This window comes from Orcinus orca, chromosome 13 (genome assembly GCF_937001465.1).
Source record: "Orcinus orca chromosome 13, mOrcOrc1.1, whole genome shotgun sequence".
NCBI lineage: Eukaryota > Metazoa > Chordata > Mammalia > Artiodactyla > Delphinidae > Orcinus > Orcinus orca.
The window spans coordinates 82,892,766-82,910,977 of NC_064571.1; the positions used below are offsets into that span (position 1 = coordinate 82,892,766).

The 18,212-nt window shown below is 40.1% G+C and overlaps 1 protein-coding gene across 1 annotated transcript; it reads right to left on the reverse strand.

The window, feature by feature from the left end:
• Nucleotides 1-4,084: 4,084 nt before the first annotated feature.
• Nucleotides 4,085-4,473, reverse strand: LOC101280755 (gamma-aminobutyric acid receptor-associated protein-like). Its single transcript, XM_033437536.2, has one exon. The coding sequence runs from the start codon at nt 4,458-4,460 to the stop codon at nt 4,092-4,094; it is 369 nt and encodes a 122-aa protein (XP_033293427.1). The 5' UTR covers nt 4,461-4,473; the 3' UTR covers nt 4,085-4,091.
• Between the last annotated feature and the right edge of the window lie 13,739 nt (nt 4,474-18,212).

Consider the following 18,212-nt stretch of genomic DNA (forward strand, 5'->3'; position numbering starts at 1 on the left):
AGATGCAAAAATCCTCAACAAAATACAAGCAAACAGACTCCAACAGCGCATTAAAAGGATCATACAACATGATCAAGTGGGGTTTATCCCAGGAATGCAAGGATTCTTCAGTATACACAAATCTATCAATGTGATAAACCATATTAACAAATTGAAGGAGAAAAACCATATGATCATCTCAATAGATGCAGACAAAGCTTTTGACAAAATTCAACACCCATTTATGATAAAAACCCTCCAGAACGTAGGCATAGAGGGAATGTACCTCAACATAATAAAGGTCACATATGACAAACACACAGCCAAGATCATTCTCAATGGTGGAAAACAGAAACCATTTCCACTAAGATCAGGAACAAGACAAAGTTGTCCACTCTCACCACTATTATTCAACATAGTTTTGGAAGTTTTAGCCACAGCAATCAGAGAAGAAAAAGAAAGAAAAGGAATCCAAATCAGAAAAGAAAAAGTAAAGCTGTCACTCTTTGCAGATGACATACTATACATAGAGAATCCTAAAGATGCTAACAGAAAACACTAGAGCTAATCAATGAATTTGGTAACGTAGCAGGATACAAAATTAATGCACAGAAATCTCTTACATTCCTATACACTAATGATGAAAAATCTGAAAGGGAAATTAAGGTAACACTCCCATTTACCACTGCAACAAAAAGAATAAAATACCTAGGAATAAATCTACCTAAGGAGACAAAAGACCTGTATGCAGAAAACTATAAGACACTGATGAAAGAAATTAAAGATGATACAAACAGATGGGGAGATATACCATATTCTTGGATTGGAAGAATCAACATTGTGAAAATGACTATACTACCCAAAGCAATCTACAGATTCAATGCAATCCCTATCAAACTACCAACGGCAATTTTCACAGAACTAGAACAAAAAATTTCACAATTTGTATGGAAACACAAAAGACCCCAAATGGCCAAAGCAATCTTGAGAAAGAAAAATGGAGCTGGAAGAATCAGGCTCCTGGACTTCAGACTATACTACAAAGCTACAGTAATCAAGACATTATGGTACTGGCACAAAAAGAGAAATATAGATCAATGGAACAGGATAGAAAGCCCAGAGGTAAACCCACGCACATATGGTCACCTTATTTTTGATAAAGGAGGCAAGAATATACAATGGAGCAAAGACAGCCTTTTCAATAAGTGGTGCTGGGAAAACTGGACAGCTACATGTAAAAGAATGAAATTAGAACACTACCTAACACCATACACAAAAATAAACTCAAAATGGATTAAAGACCTAAATGTAAGCCAGACACTATCAAACTCTTAGAGGAAAACATAGGCAGAACACTCTATGACATAAATCACAGCAAAATCCTTTTTGACCCACCTCCTAGAGAAATGGAAATTAAAACAAAAACAAAAAAATGGGACCTAATGAAACTTCAAAGCTTTTGCACAGCAAGGGAAACCATAAACAAGACGAAAAGACAACCCTCAGAATGGGAGAAAATATTTGTAACTGAAGCAACTGACAAAGGATTAATCTCCAAAATTTACAAGCAGCTCATTCAGCTCAATATCAAAAAAACAAACAACCCAATACAAAAACGGGCAGAAGACCTAAACAAACATTTCTCCAAAGAAGATATACAGATTGCCAACAAGCACATGAAAGGATGCTCAACATCACTAATCATTAGAGAAATGCAAATCAAAACTACAATGAGGTATCACCTCACACCAGTCAGAATGGTCACCATCAAGAAATCTACAAACAATAAATGCTGGAGAGGGTGTGGAGAAAAGGGAACCCTCTTGCACTGTTGGTGGGAATGTAAATTGATACAGCCACTATGGAGAACAGTATGGAGGTTCCTTAAAAAACTACAAATACAACTACCATATGACCCAGCAATCTCACTCCTGGGAATATACCCTGAGAAAACCATAATTCAAAACGAGTCATGTATCACAATGTTCATTGCAGCTCCATTTACAACGGCCAGGACATGGAAGCAACCTAAATGTCCATCGGCAGATGAATGGATAAAGAAGATGTGGCACACATATACACAATGGAATATTACTCAGCCATAAAAAGAAATGGAATTGAGTTATATGTAGTGAGGTGGATGGACCTAGAGTCTGTCATACAGAGTGAATGAAGCAAGTCAGGAAGAGAAAAACAAACACCATTTGCTAACACATATATATAGAATCTAAAAAAAAAAAAAAAGGTTCTGAAGAACCTAGGGGCAGGACAGGAATAAGACACAGACGTACAGAATTGACTTGAGGACACGGGGAGGAGGAAGGCTAAGCTGGGACAGAGTGAGAGAGTGGCATGGACATATGTACACTACCAAATGTAAAATAGATAGCTAGTGGGAAGCAGCTGCATAGCACAGGGAGATCAGCTCGGTGCTTTGTGACCACCTAGAGGGATGGGATAGGGAGGGTGGGAGGGAGATGCAGAGGGAGGGGATATGGGGATGTATGTATATGTATAGCTGATTCACTTTGTTATAAAGCAGAAACTAACACACCATTGTAAAGCAATTACACTCCAATAAAGATGTTAAAAAGAAAAAAAGATTCCACATATAAGGAAAAAAAAAGCAGGCACGTGGGATGGGAACTGTATGAACAATATGGAATTATTAACGCTACAGACATCTAAGGCTGCAGAAGGTATTTTGGAAAATGGGGACAGTAATCCCAACAAAACAGGAACTGCCTTCAAGGAACATAATGCCAACTTGTGGAGACAAAATATGCATGCAGAGTAGCCAGAATGCAAAAGAGAAAAGGACTCTTATGCCCTAAGAAATGTAGTTACCTATAAAGTACCTTAAGACAAGAATGTTTCCACTGGAAGTTTGAGACAGCATCTCTGGAGGATGCTGTTCCTGAAGCAACTATGGACCAATGGTTCAGATTCTGACAAGTGAAGGTGAAGAAAGAAGACACTACAGGAAAAGCTGGAGCAAAGGTCTTGAACTGGGGAATGAGGAGGTCACTGAAGAAAGAGGAGCATGCAGTATGGTCTTTGCTTCAAGGACTCTGCCATCTTATTTAGGATAAGTCTTAAAAAGATATTAATCTCTGAGGGGCAGAAGAGTAAATTAAGTGAGGATGCAGGCTCTACAGGCAGACTGTCTGGTCGTGTAGGCTCACAATGTTCATTTCTTAGATACATGTCTTTAAACAAGTGACTTCGTCTATCTGTACCTCATCTGTGGAATGGGGATGATGAAATTACACCAGAGGGGTACAAAGTGCTTAGTAGAGATCTGGGCACAGAATTAGCATTGAATAAAATGTCATTATCATCATCATTATCATCATCATCATTTCATCTGGGATCAAATCAAAACGTAGGCTTAAATACTCGTTGCCTAGTCTTTCCTCTAATTTGTTGCTGATAACATTAATCTTCCCAATTCAACAATGTTCAGAAAGAGTTTATTGAGCCTCTAGATCTTCACTGCCCAGTGGAAATCTCTTCTGTGACGAGCTTGCTCTAGACCTATGCTGTCCAGTATGGTAGCTGCTAACCACGTGTGGATACTGAGTGCTTGAAATATGGCTCGTGTAACTGAGGAACTTGATTTTTAATCTTACTTAATTTTAATTAATTTAAATTCAAAAGCATACTGATTCGGTTATTTGAAAACTTTTATTTATTTATTTTTTGCTCGGTGGTTTCCTCTTTATTAAAGTGCCTCCTACCTTCCTCCCACAATTTCAGTCCCTTCCATCTACCCCCAAAAGAGAAGGGAGTGAAAAGAAGGGATGAGCCCCTTGGGCAGTTAGAAAGGGAACAGAAACCAAAACAATCACCGGATGTGACAGAGATTGACAATCAAGAAGTCTAAAGCAGAATGGGAAAGGTGGTAAAGAAAGGGGAAGAATGGAGAAAGGAGAGGTACTAGAGGCCATCTCCCCCATTAACCCTTGTGTTACGAGGGGCTGGAGGAGAGTCTCAAACATTAGGAAGTGCAGGTCCTGAAGACGGGAGGTGATGTATGACCCTCAAAGAGGAGTAGGTCAAGGAAAGAGGGCCCCCTCTCTCTTTGTAGAATGGGACCACCCCCACACACCTTAGGGACAGCAACTGCACAGACCGTAGACACTTTCATCACTGGAGGCAACATACAGAAAGAAGTCTTCTTCATGGTGTTCCTGGTATGGCTGACCCATCCTGGCACTCGTGGGTGGAATGACATTGTTGACAAAGAAAAACAAGGCATCCTCAGCTCGGAGATGAATTCGCTTCTGGATCAAGAAGTAGAACTGACCAACTGTAAGATCAGGAGGCAGCAGGCATTTCCTTTTGTCCAGGTCTCCTATCCGAGCTCTGGGAGTCTTTTCAACGATCACCGGGAACCGGTCCGGGTATTTCTTTCGGATCTTCTCGCCCTCAGAGCGCCGCTTCTCGAAAGGATGCTCCTCTGTATACACGAACTTCATCCTCCGGGGAACCGGGCTGAGGGAACCCCGAGATGAAGGCTGTGACGTTGGGGGGGGGGGGTGGTGGGGCGGGGCGTGGCGGCAACGCGCGGGCCGAAAACTTTTATGTTTAGAACAATTTGGGTATCTGAATCTACACTTATCGTTGCATAGTTTACGAAAACTAAGTATAGATCAAATATTTACAATGAAAATGTAGCTTCCAAATTGAGATATTCTGTAAATAAAGTACACACTGGATTTTGAAGACTTAGTAGGATAAAAAGAATGCAAAGTAGCTTATTGACAATTTTTATTTTGATGGTATATTAAAATAAGATTTGGGCTATATAGGGTTAAGAAAAATTATCATTAAAATTAACATCATCTATTTCTTTTTTATATATATATATATATATATATTTTTTTTTTTTTGCGGTACGCAAGCCTCTCACTGTTGCGGCCTCTCCCTTTGTGGAGCACAGGCTCTGGACGCGCAGGCTCAGAGGCCATGGCTCACGGGCCCAGCCGCTCCGCGGCATGTGGGATCTTCCCGGACCGGGGCACGAACCCTGCATCGGCAGGCGGACTCTCAACCACTGCGCCACCAGGGAAGCCCCTCTTTTATATTTTTAATGTGGCTACTAGAAGAAAATTTTAATTACATTACAGTATACTGCTATTGAATAGAACTAAACTAAATCAATAAATTCAATCAATGCATTACAAAATAAAGTTCAAAATTATTTTTGTGTTTAAATAAAAATTTTAAGTGAATGAAAAATAACAGTAATGCTCCAGGCATAGCAAATAGATTAATATGGAGTTATTTTACAAGTCTCAAGTATACCAATGTCTTTATATGCACACATTTGAAAATCAAAAGTATTCTCAAAACTACATCTTTAAACATAAAGATTTGGTGAAATGACTAGAATTTTCAAGTGCATTTTTCTATGGTATCTATAAACCAGCTATCACCTGACCTTGTTCACCCCAAAATGTGGGAAAATGTCTCCTCACTCCAAATCAAAGTATTCCCATACTTAGATTAGAAAGAACATGATAGTCACAGGGACCCTCGTAAACTGAATTCTAAAGATTGTTTTTTGTGAGAGTAAGAAAGAATAAGCCTCACTGAGATGATTTGAGCGGCCTGGTCCTTGAGGCCAGTGAGCCTAAAATAGCTCTGTTAAGAGATGACTGTGATGGCATTGGGGAAGAAGAGGTGTCACTCAACTGTCAGAGACCAAGATGGAAGTAATTTCAGCTGCTCACTCCTGTTGCATTCTTGGAGGTCATTCCATGGTCTTCCCAGGAAAGCAGGATAAATAACACTTGCCTTAAAAGGGCGAATAAAGAAGGGTAGGAAAAATAACACTTGTTTTGATCTGTATTAGAATTCCAGATGCATTTCTACTAGCTTGTGATATTTGGGCAAATTACTTCACCTCTGGGAGGCTCAATTTCCTCATCTGTAAAGTAATAATAATATGCATCTCAGAGTGAAGCTGAAAAGATCAAGTATTCAATATGTTAAAGTTCCTGACACATAGTAGCTTTGGTGGAAAGACTCTATGTTGGCCCCCATGACTTATTCCTCCTATTCTTGCCCTTGTATAACTCACTCTTTGTGACTGTAGGTGAGACCTGTGACTTGCTTCTAACCAATAGAATACAACAAAGGTGACAGGATTTCACTTCCTTGATAATGTTACATAAAATTGTAAGGACTGTCATGATGAAAGACTCTCTTCCCTCTTGGCTTTGAAGCAACAAGCTGTCACGTTGGGAGCTGCCCTAAAGAACAAGGCACATGACAAGGAACTGAGGGAAAACTCTGGCAGCCAGCCAGCAAGAAACTAAGCCCCTCGGTCCAGCAGCTCGCTAGGATTTTAAAGATGACAACAACCATATGAACATGGAAGTCAATCCTTCTCCAATCGACCCTCGGATAAGAACTCAGCCCTGGCTGACACTTAGTTAGCAGCTTTATAGAGAGCCCACCGAACCCATGCTCAGACTCCTGACCCACAGAAGCTGTGAGATAATAAATGTGTGTGGTTTTAAGCTTCTGCGTTTGTGGTAATATTATTCTGCAGAGTAAACCATAATACAGTGGTCTCTCCGCAATCTTTAGCTCCCACACCACGGGACTATCCTATCCCTGCACTGGCATGGTGAGTGCGAAAAATGTTATTGATATCATTTATTCATTATCCTTCCCTTTCAATATATCCATAAAAGATCTTTAAGTTTTAGAAGAATTTTAAAAGTGTGTGTCTGTGTGCGTGTGCGTGCATGCATGTATTTGGGGAAGGGATACAGACATACTCAACATTACTTACATGATGAATTGTGCACTGTAGCCACTGGTCTTCCCCTGAATTAGAACTAGTGACAAGTGCCAGCATCTCCTCCCCAGACTATGAATATAGCTGTTAAGTTATATGTACTCTCTGCACCTGTGTCAGCTTGCCTGCATTTTAGCATTTTAGCTTTGGCAAGTTCTTAGCCTCTCTGATTGCCCAGTTCCTGTCTCAGGACTTATACACAAACTGCTTCAGTGCCTTTAGCTGCTCAATTTTCATTTTACAACAATTGCCCAAGGGACCTGGGCTTCCTTGTCCATTCTCTTCCAAATGCCCTCTACTTGACTACCGTGGTGGGAGGGACAATCCCATCCTCCTTGTACGCTTGGTGGGAAGAAGGTCAGAGTTCTGTCTGAATGATTTCCCCCTACTTCTTACGTGCCCTTTTTCCTGTGCCTATTTACAGTGCCTCACTTTTTTTTTTCCTCTTCTATCTCACTTCCAGATATCCCTCGAGCTATAGGAGCTGGAGACAAATGTTCTCTTTTCCTGGTAGCATTCTCCTTGGGGTGAGAAACCATTTCACGCTCACTAGACAAAGTTTATGCCTATGCTTTGGATATTCAAGATAGGGTGAGATTTTCCAGACTATTGCTTTTTTCATTTTACTCAACACAACAATTTTATTAGTTATATTTATTATGTCTACTTGGGAACAGAATAAGAATCAAAATTTCACCACTATACTTCCCAGGCTGATCAAGGGCCTCAGAAAGTTCCATGCATGTGCTGTGTGTTTAGCATGCCATACTGCAGCTGGTTCTTCTTGACTCCTACAGGATGAGTTCTGTAAGAATCCCATTTTACAGATGAGGAAGCTATTTGGACGTTTGTGAACTTCGGCTGGTCAATGGTAGAGCTCCTTCAAGTTGGCTTTGAACTTTCAGCTTTTGCTCTGCTGGAAGAGGTGATTTGGACCCTGAAAAGAGGCACTGAATCCTGAACAACTCCATCATCAGTAAATCCCAGAATTGTTTCCATTACTCTTTCTTGTGATACCAGTGTCCTATTTTTCATTATGCACAAAGTTTCAAAACTGAAGTCTGTTTTTACTTCAAGATGTTTCAGAATCATGGTGAAAATTGTTTTGGGTAATTCTTTCTAGATTTATACGCAGGACCACACAGGTGAAGGTGATAACCATCTCCAAAATTACGATGAAGAACTCCTCTTATAACACACAAAGTGACTAAGGTCATATCTTGGCAATGCTATCGTGACAGCACCTCCTCCCCTTTTCTTATTCTTTGCCCTTCTTTAAGAAATGTAGAGCAATTTGAACTTCTGAAAGATAAAAGTCAGTAATAAATATGTTCAATATCTATAAACATCTGTATTAAATAGTTCTCTTAATTTTAATAAACTGTACAACATCTGGTTCCATAGAACACTTCAAAATTGCCCTCAAGTTCTTGTCTGACAAAATCCTTCCTGCCACTTTCAATTTGTATTAAAAAACCAAAAAAAGCACGTACATCCCCAACTCGCTGAGTCATTTGATAAAAGCAACAGGGTGCAGTTTGTAAGCAGATGGAGAATTCAGTGAATGGGCTGGCTGAGGTCACAAGATCTCATGACCCCTACAATTTCTGTCCCGTGGCTGCCAGGAGTAACACACACTACTGAGGGGCAGATCAATTGAAGTCGCTGAGACAGAGAGCAACGCAGACTTTCAGTACTCTCGAGGGCAAAAGCACAATGATGCCTTCTTATTTTATCATGAAGGAGGTCATAAGGGTGAGTGTGTGCCATGACATGGAAACTGTGTGGCCACCAAATGATTCGCTCCAGCTCCGTATGGGAAGGTCCTTTTATTAAAGCCAACAGAACCAGAAAAGGTTCTGAATAAGAGTTGCTCTGATCTTACACAGGGAGAGTGTGAGGCAGTGAGTGACCATGAAAGCAGCTCTATTGCTGCAGAAAAGGTCACACAGGTCCGCCAAGTTAGTGACACAGTTGTCAGCTGCTGGCGATGCTTCCAGCCTGACTTCGCATCTTGTGGGGTAAGATGAGGTTGAGGTTGAAGAGGAAATTTTTATGGGAAGAGATAATAAGGATCATCTAGCCACCATCTAGCCATCTGCTCTACCTTTTCCTCAGTAAAGGAACTGCAGCTCAGAGAGGACAGTGTCCAAGGTGGTGTAGCCAAAGTTACATTCAGATACAGGACAGTAGGTCCCTGCCCTTGAGATGTGAACTGCGATGTCCCAGATCTGGGAGGAGAGATTAAAGCGAGGGTTTAGCGTTAGTTAAAAGACTGTGACCGTCAAGATAATAATCTGTTTGTGCTAAAACCTCACAATCCCTCTGCTGGCTGAAAAAGAAAAAATTTTCAGTATATTCATGATTTATTGGGGAGGAGGGCAGGTGTCAGTTAGATACCATAAAAGTGATTACTATCCCACTGGCAGTGTCAGGAACCCTGCACAGCCCAAAGGGCTCAGTTGCAGCTGCAGCAGGCTGCTCTCTGCATTCTTGCTGACAAGGCTGTAAGTGAGCTCGGAGAGGCCTGTGGGTTGAGTGGAGGTGACTTGTGAATGCAGAAACCTGCTCTAAGGAAACGCAGTAACATTCCCATCACATTTTTAGCTTCAAGGATAATAACCATGAACTGCACAGCCAGTTCTCCTTACAGGGGGCTGATGAGTGCTTGCAGGGCCTCCAAGCAACCATTCCTGAGCTCCAAGTGGAGCTAAGCAAGGAAGGAGAGGAAATGGAACTTTCCTGAGGTTTTCCAGTCACTCAGTTATATATAATCCTTTATGGGAAATGCTTCTAAACATGGAAAGTATGCCAAGGTTTTATGCCTGACATCGTTTCCTGTTTTCTACTAGTTTTTGTTTTGCGTTGCTTTAAATCAATCTGGATTTTGTTTTTCAGTGTGCTTTGTCTTTCTTGCCCAACCAGGCAAGCTTTGTAATTAAATGACAGTAACAACTTGCAGATTTTAAAGCGTTTTCACAGACTGTATTTTGTGTGGTCCTTATAACAACCGCGTGAAGTATGTATTTTCTCCATCTTCAGATGAGGATGTTATTCAGAAAGTTTCAACAACTGGCTCAAGGGCACTTGTTTATTTGACAACACATTATGCTCAAGCCCAGGCCTCTGACGCCAAATCCAGACGCTTGGCTCTGTACGGTGATGCTGCTCATTAGGGGAGCTGCCCCCGCCGCATCCCCTCCTATTGACCCAATGCTTCTTTAAAGATGTGAGTTAGTTTGCTTCTATCCCCTGTTCTTTGTTTCCGATTCTTCCATCATTTTGCATTCAGTCTGTTTCTGGTTTTCTCCCTTAGACGGTTGGGCCATGTGTGAGACTTAATTAATTGACCATATGCTCTTTGCCAAAGTGCCACATCCATCAGTCAGTGAAGAGGTGCTGCGGGCACACTGGATGCAAGGCCCAGAGCAGGCAGAGAGAAGACTGAACTCAAAACAATTGTGTTGCATTCATGGGGAAACACTCCTGACTTACAGACAGAATAAACAACATTGCCTCTGCTCCTGTTAAAGGGATTATGAGTTGCTGGAGGAACAAGGGAAATGGGAACAAATGCAGCATTAATGAGGAAATCAGTTCAGGACTCTGGGTGATAGCCAGGCCCAAGGAAGGGGAACCTCCATGGAATGGGCCTGGTCTAGCTGCCATGATAATCTCCCTACTTCTGTCATAGCCAAATACCAACAGTGACTTAAGCTTACCACGCACTCTCAACACACAGTGTTTTTCTCCTCCCTTGGCCCAGAATGTTCTTATACTTTATCTTCCAGAATAACCCTTTTGCCTCAGTCTTCCCGTCTGGACAACTGTTCTTCCATATCACAATAATTCCTGTGCTTATTTCCTCATTATGTGGACTTCTGTCTTTCCCACCATAGAAATAATCACATTTTACTAAGACATGAATATATTAACAAAAAATTTAAGATAATAAAACTAATGCTTTTGTATACACTAACAGATTTGCTTTGTTAACATATAACTGAAGAGTTTTAATCTCTATGTGATAAAAATTTTCTTGTTTGGGTGCTGAAATCATATTGGCTGATAAAATAAGTTAGGTAACTGTTTTCATACCTTCTGCATCATTTTGTTTAAATCACTGTTCTCTAAAGTTTAGTAAAAGTCACCTGAAAACCATGTGAGCCTGCATCTTTTGGTAAGGAAATCTTTGATTACCTCTTTAACTTAGTAATAGTTATAAGCTTACTCAGATGTTTTCTCTTTTTTTCAATGTATATATGATTTCTTTCTAGAAGAATATCAGCTCTATCTAAATTTTTGAAATTTATGGGCATAAAGTTGTTCAGAATATATTCTTATGCATTTAAAATCTTTACTATTTTTATGCCCTCTGTTTTGTTTTTAACATTGTTCATCAATGACATTTCTCATTGCTTTTTTAATAACATCATGCACAGTGTATTAGCTAAAGTTATGCTCATTTTATTAGCTAGTACAAAGAACAACACTCTAGGTGTGTTGATAAACTATACTTTCCCTATTTTTAAAGGAAAGGCAAGGAAAGACAAGCACATCATACTTTATTAAAAAGCATTTACTAAGGGAAACTCATGGAAACAGGAGCAGGGGCAGGTGTTTGGGTGCTGTATTAGTCAAGGTTCTCCAAAGAAATAGAACCAATAGTATGTGTATATATAGAGAGAGATTTATTTTAAGAAATTGGCTCATGTGACTAAGGAGGTTTTCAACTCTAAAATTTGCAGGACAGGCCAGCAGGGAAGAGTCCGTGTCGCAGTACAAGCCCAAAGGCAACCTGCTGGCAGAACTTTCTCTTGTTCAGGGGAAGTCAGTTTTGTTCTGTCCGGACCATCCACTGATTGGATGATGTCTATCCACATTATGGAGGGAAACCTGCTTTACTCAAAGTCCACCAATTTAAATGTTAATCTCATCCAAAACAGGCTCACAGAAACAACCAGAATAGTGTCTGACCATATGTCTGGACACTGTGGTCCAGTCACATTGACACATAAAATTAAACATCACAAGTGCCCAGTTCCAACTGCACTCTGGAGAGCACACAGAGATCCATTATGACTCTACGTCAGTCTGAAAAGAGAGGCCCTCCACCTCTTGAACTGTAGGGCCCGTAAGCTGCATTACTGGGGAAGCACAGCCCCTTCCCTGGCATTATCAGGGGCTGGCACCCAATGGCAACATGATGTGGCAGAACTTTGGCCCCTACCGCTGTTTTGCTGTCTCATTCAGCAGTTAGAAAATCTCTGGCCTTTACCCTGGCATCTTTAGAGACCTGGTGTCCAAGCTTTCCACTGTCTTCTACCACTATGTTTTCAGTGAATCAACATTTATTTATTTTCCTCTTTTCAAACATATTTTGCATTGATAATAATTTCTATATTCCCTAATTTATTTTGGGTCTTAAAATTTTTCTTCTCATCTAGTGTTTGGGAATCTATAATCATAATTCTAGTTTCACACTTACTGTTCTTAATTTTTAAATGTACACTCATGATATATAGATAGACAGATAGATAGATATAGACTTTATATATGTATAAAGTCTAAAGTATGTGAGGGTTTTTTGTCTTTTTCCAGAACACATATAAATTATCATGTTTTAATGGCCACTGATCACCACTAACCTATCATTGTTATCTAGAGGCTTAATTTTGCACTTTTTAATATAAAACAGTTACTTTTATAACCAATAGTTTCTGACATATTTTATTAATTTATATATCCCCTCATTATTATTTCTTTTACCCCTGCCTTTGTTTAAGTGTCATCCTCCTGCAGTAGATCCTTTATAAATATGTTTAATGAAAACTAACAGTAATAAAATTCTCTGGTCCTCTTACACATGAAAATATAATTGTTTTGTTCTCAATACTGAGTGATACTTTGGCAGGGTGTAAAATTCTCAAAGCTTATGTCGATCACTATCCTTCAGTCCCAAAGTTGGTAAAATATGAATCCAGTTGTTTTCGTCATTCAGGCATTGTTTTGTTCTATAAATTTAGCTCAAGTCAACAGTAACTTTCTATGTGGTTCTAGGCACTTTCCTAATGTGTTATCAGTAGTAAGATTAGAATATTGCTTGGCATTGATGATCCTTTACAATTAAAGGTTAATATTTCCAGTTGGACAAATCCAAGTATAACATAAATAACAATATTTATTTATAAATAAATAGCTACATAAATGTCTATATTAAATGATACACAGAGATTTAATATAGAAATGATCAAGGTTGGAGGGCTGAGATGGCAGAAGGGCCCTTGTAAAACCCAAAAGTTATAGGAAATAACCCTGGGTAAGTTATTAAGAATATTTATTCTGTTTGTCTTACACTATGCACTGTTCTGTGAATTATGGAACCTACTGTAAATAAGACAAATAGAATTACTGCTTCCCAGGAACTAACATTCTAGCAAAATAGGCCATGACAGAACATATTAGAAAATAGTCAATGTGGTCACCACCTATAAATAGTAGTAAGTTTCCTTGCTTCATGGGAATAATGGAAGAATATAGTTGTGCCCCAGATGTAGAAGGGCAATGTATTGTGCAGGCGATAACTACTGCATGTCCTGTGGTTCATGATAAGGCAAGAAGTGCAAAAATTCTATCTAAATAAATAGGAGGGGGTCTTGTACCTAAGACAGCAAGAGCTGACAGTCGGGGACTCCCTAAGTCCAAACAATTATCAGCATTCACCCTGGAACCTAGGAAACCTGTACACCGGAAGGTCCCACATACATTTTGTCATCCATTTTTAGTTACTGTGTGTAGTCTACCCACTTAGCATGGCTTAGAGTGCTCTTTCTATTATTTAAAAATCTTCATATGCCTCGATGATAACAAAGACTGGATTTTATGTATGGTATTTCTAGAACTAAAATAAAGAAGAATTTGTATCTCAGAACAAACATATTTCATGAAATAAACTATCTGGGCAATTCATTAAATATCACTTGGATTGAGTTGCTACTCATATATAATACCAAGACTTTATTCTATAACTACCAGATAAAAACTTTGATATATATCTTCACAGTGATGATCATTTGACAGCATTGATTTTAATAATCTAGAAATGTATGGTTCTTTATGGTGATTTTAACCTCTTTTTCACTCATATTCTTTTTTTTTTTTTTTTTTTGCAGTACGCGGGCCTCTCACTATTGTGGCCTCTCCCGCTGCGGAGCACAGGCTCCGGATGCGCAGGCTCAGCAGCCATGGCTCACGGGCCCAGCCGCTCCGCGGCATGTGGGATCTTCCTGGACCGGGGCACGAACCCGTGTCCCCTGCATTGGCAGGCGGACTCTCAACCACTGCACCACCAGGGAAGCCCCGTATTCTTAACTGGTACAGAAACTTGCTCTTGGGAAAATCATGAAATTATTCATACATTTTTTATTTCTTGAATTCTAATATACATGATGGCAACTTTCTGTAGATTAAATGCAAGTATGAGATAAAATGAATGTGAAGAAATGGATTCTGAGATAGACAATTTTTCATTAATATTTAATTGGTTGCAAATTTTGCTATCTCAAAAAGTTTCTGCTCTCTGCCTCAGTAAGTAAGTTCTGTCATTATTCAGTGTAATGATAGCTTTGGGGGAATTTTCCCAATAAAAGCTTAGGAGGGAAAAAAAGGAAGCATAACAATTAGTGATAAAAGCTTAGTTAATAGTTCTGTTTCCAGACCTTCTCAGACTTCTGATCATGTAAGTTTCTATGACCTATAAGGGTAGGTTAGATGAATGTTCATAATTGATTTAGACAAGAGAGAGGGTGTCAGGAAAGCAAACAGATTTTTCTCCACTTAACAATTTCCCTCTCTGTCTGAGCATTTCCTGAATTCTCTGTTTCACTCGTCTGTTTAATATATACTGTGTATATGGAAAACATCTGCGGATTCTCTGTTCTTGCCAGTTTCCCAAATGTTTGCTCAAACTCAATACGAGACATTCTAGAGCCATGTTTAGAAGCATTTCCCATAAATGAAAGATTCATTTTTGACCCATTTAGATCCAATTTTGTTGAAGCATTTGAATTCCTGACATGATTGCTTCCTATCTGTATGGTTCCCAAATGTGAATCAATGCTTTGAATTCTATTATGCATAAGGCATGATGTATTTTCAAAGGGCAAGTTGCCCTCTCCACCTTTTATAATGTGTCTTTCTTCTGTGTTTTCTTATATATTGACTGCAGGGCAATCGGATATGACCTAAGATGTACCAGCTCGTGCAAACATTTTCCTACAGCTCATACCATCAGCCCCATGAGACGCTACCAATCTACTTTGAAGTAACTAGCCCTGTGACCATTTTAAAGATGAGAAACTTAAGACTTAGAAGATTAATGTGTTTCCCCAAACACTTGGTTCCAGCAAAGTAAAAAACGAAGAGAACTTCTGTCTTCTACTTCAGAGTACTTTTCATCATAACAGATACCCCCTAAATGTTGTAACTCCCTCCTTTTTGATGGAGTAATTGTTCTGTTTGAGAAGAGGGAGACGACTGTCAAATCAGATTCAGTTCCATTACTAGAAAAAAAGGGAAAAGGCTCAGCTACCAAATGATGAAAAATTCTCCCCTGTTATAGACTGTCAAGCTTCTAAAAATATTTCACCACTAGCCTCTTATTTCAGTGAAGACACTGAAAGCTCCTAGTAGAGGTCAAAAATGGCATCTGTGGGTAGGATTAAGTTAGATGATTATCCCCTTGGCACCCAGAGTAGATCTAAGCAAGCACAGTTGGAGGACTGAGTTTGACCATTCACCTGATCATTGCGTAGTTGTCAGTTAAACCTGTTCTCCACTCCTGACACTATGATTCATACATAGATATATAGCTGAAAATAAAACCAAAAAAAACAATAGTGAGATCATTATAAATAAATGATAATGATAAAACAACGCAGTGTGATTATCCTCTAAGATGATCAAATTTCGCTCCTTACCACCTGTTTTTAGAAGTAAAAGTTTATTGGAACACAGCTATTCCTGTTCCTTTACACCATTTTCCATGGCTGCCTTCACAGAACAATGTCAGAGTTGAGAAATCACAACAGAAATCATATGACCCGCCAAGCCTAATATATTTACCATCTGGGCCTTTCTGGAAAATATTTGCTTATCCCTGCCCTAGGCCATGAGCCTTATACTACAGCAACATCACACTCTCAACTTTTTCAGAATCTCATGTAGTTCCAAATCTTTTTACAGGTGTTTCCCTCTGCTTACATATCATTTATGATAAGGTTCAGTTGTAATTAACAAATCCTACAGTAACGTAAGCTGTGAAAAGATCGAAGTTTATTTCTTCCTCACATAAAAGCTGAGGTAAGTAGCCCAGGTCATTCACCCCGTCTTTCAGGGCATCAGGCATTTGTGAACTGTCCTTGCTGCCATCTGTGGGTATGGTCCTCAACCTCAGGATCCAAAGATGGTGGTGGGGACTCCAGCTGTCACTTCTAACAGAGTAGAGGAATGGATAAAGAAGAAAATGGGGGGCTTCCCTGGTGGCGCAGTTGTTGAGAGTCCGCCTGCCGATGCAGGGGACACGGGTTCGTGCCCCGGTCCGGGAAGATCCCACATGCCGCAGAGTGGCTGGGCCCGTGAGCCATGGCCGCTGAGCCTGCACGTCCGGAGCCTGCGCGTCCGGAGCCTGTGCTCCGCAACGGGAGATGCCACAACACTGAGAGGCCCACGTACCGCAAAAAAGGAAAAAAAAAAAAAAAAAAGAAAATAGAAAAAGAGCACACAGCTGATCTGACGGAGTTTCTTGGAAGTGATCACATAACATACATATGTATCTCATTGGCTGGGACTTAGTCACATGACTCCACCCAGCCGCATGAGAAGCTGGGAACTGCAACCTCGACCCAAACCAAACTCAGAGATTCTAGGACCGTAGCATGGATGATTTTTTAGCTGTCCACCAAAGATTCCTATTGCCTTTTCATAATGTCAAGTTGTTGCTGGAAAGTGTCTGCCCAGCCAAGGACTTGATTTCTCAGCTTCTCTTGTACGTAAAAGCCCTCAGTGGACAGAGATGAGGTGGGTACTTCCACACCAAGGCAACTCAGAGGCAGATGCATCCCCTCCTCACTTGGAAGTCAGATGTCGAAGATGGTGGAGCCACAAGATGGAAAGAACCTAGATCTCCCATTTACTGCTTAGAGGAGAGTTTACCCCTTACTGATTAGAAAGGCACATTTTAGACTTTATGTGTGCAAGAAATGAACTTCTGTTGTGTTTAGTCACTTAGATTTTAGGGTTTATAGTATTTCCCACAGTGCATTATAATATTACAATACTGTGTTCAATATTAATGAGAACACCACGTCAAATTCTCATCAATTTTCTATACTCTCAATCTCTGTTGCATTGCCTGGTACCATAGGATAGGCTGAATACACGCTGGGTACATTATCACTGAGTAATAGAACCATGCACAAATACTGTGGGGACACAGAGGAAATAGTAGTTAATTCAACCTAGGAACATTATTTTTCAATTCAGGGCCATATGTGTAATAATACTCTATGAAGCATGAATATTCCGTTGGATACATTTTCCAGTTAATCTCACATGGGCCTTTTTGTTCTGTCCCACGTTGCACATTCAAATACTGTTGTCTGTGCTGCCTCGATAGACACCTCGTATATTTTAAAGAAGAGACCCTAGACTCTGGGAAGATTTATGAAGAGTGACTTCAAGGAGAAAGATCAACTTACAGGCAATAGGGGTTCTCGTTCAAACCCCGAAGCGGTGACTGCGTGGAGAACAGCAGGGCTTTCTTCATGCCTTCATTTTAAAATACCCACACTCGATCCCTGTGACAGCCAGACACTTTCCCACCAACATGGAAACCCAAAGTGTTGATAATTCTTAATGGCAAGGTGAGTTTCCAAACAGAGCTTTTCCTTCATAAGTGGAACGAGTAGATGAAAACTTGGCTTGGCCCACCTCACTTTTCTCTACCCCTTCTCTTTTAGCAAAACTTTCTCATCCTTGCTCTTAGCAACCTAAGCATTTCCTCATATTCTTGTTAGAACACTGCATTATGTTTACGTGTATTCGTAATGATTGTCTCTCCTCCTAGAATTTGTCTTGAAGATTGAAACTTCTTTCTTTTTTTATTGATTGATTGATTGGTTGATTGATTTTTGCCTGTGTTGGATCTTCGTTGCTGTGTGCGGCTTTCCCTAGTTGTGGCGAGTGGGGTCTACTCTTCGTTGCATTGCGGTAGCTTCTCTTGTTGTGGAGCACGGGCTCTAGGCGTGTGGGCTTCAGTAGTTGTGGCACGTGGGCCTCAGTAGTTGTGGCTCACCAGCTCTAGAGTACAGACTCAGTAGTTGTGGTGCATGGGCTTAGTTGTTCCACAGCCTGTGGGATC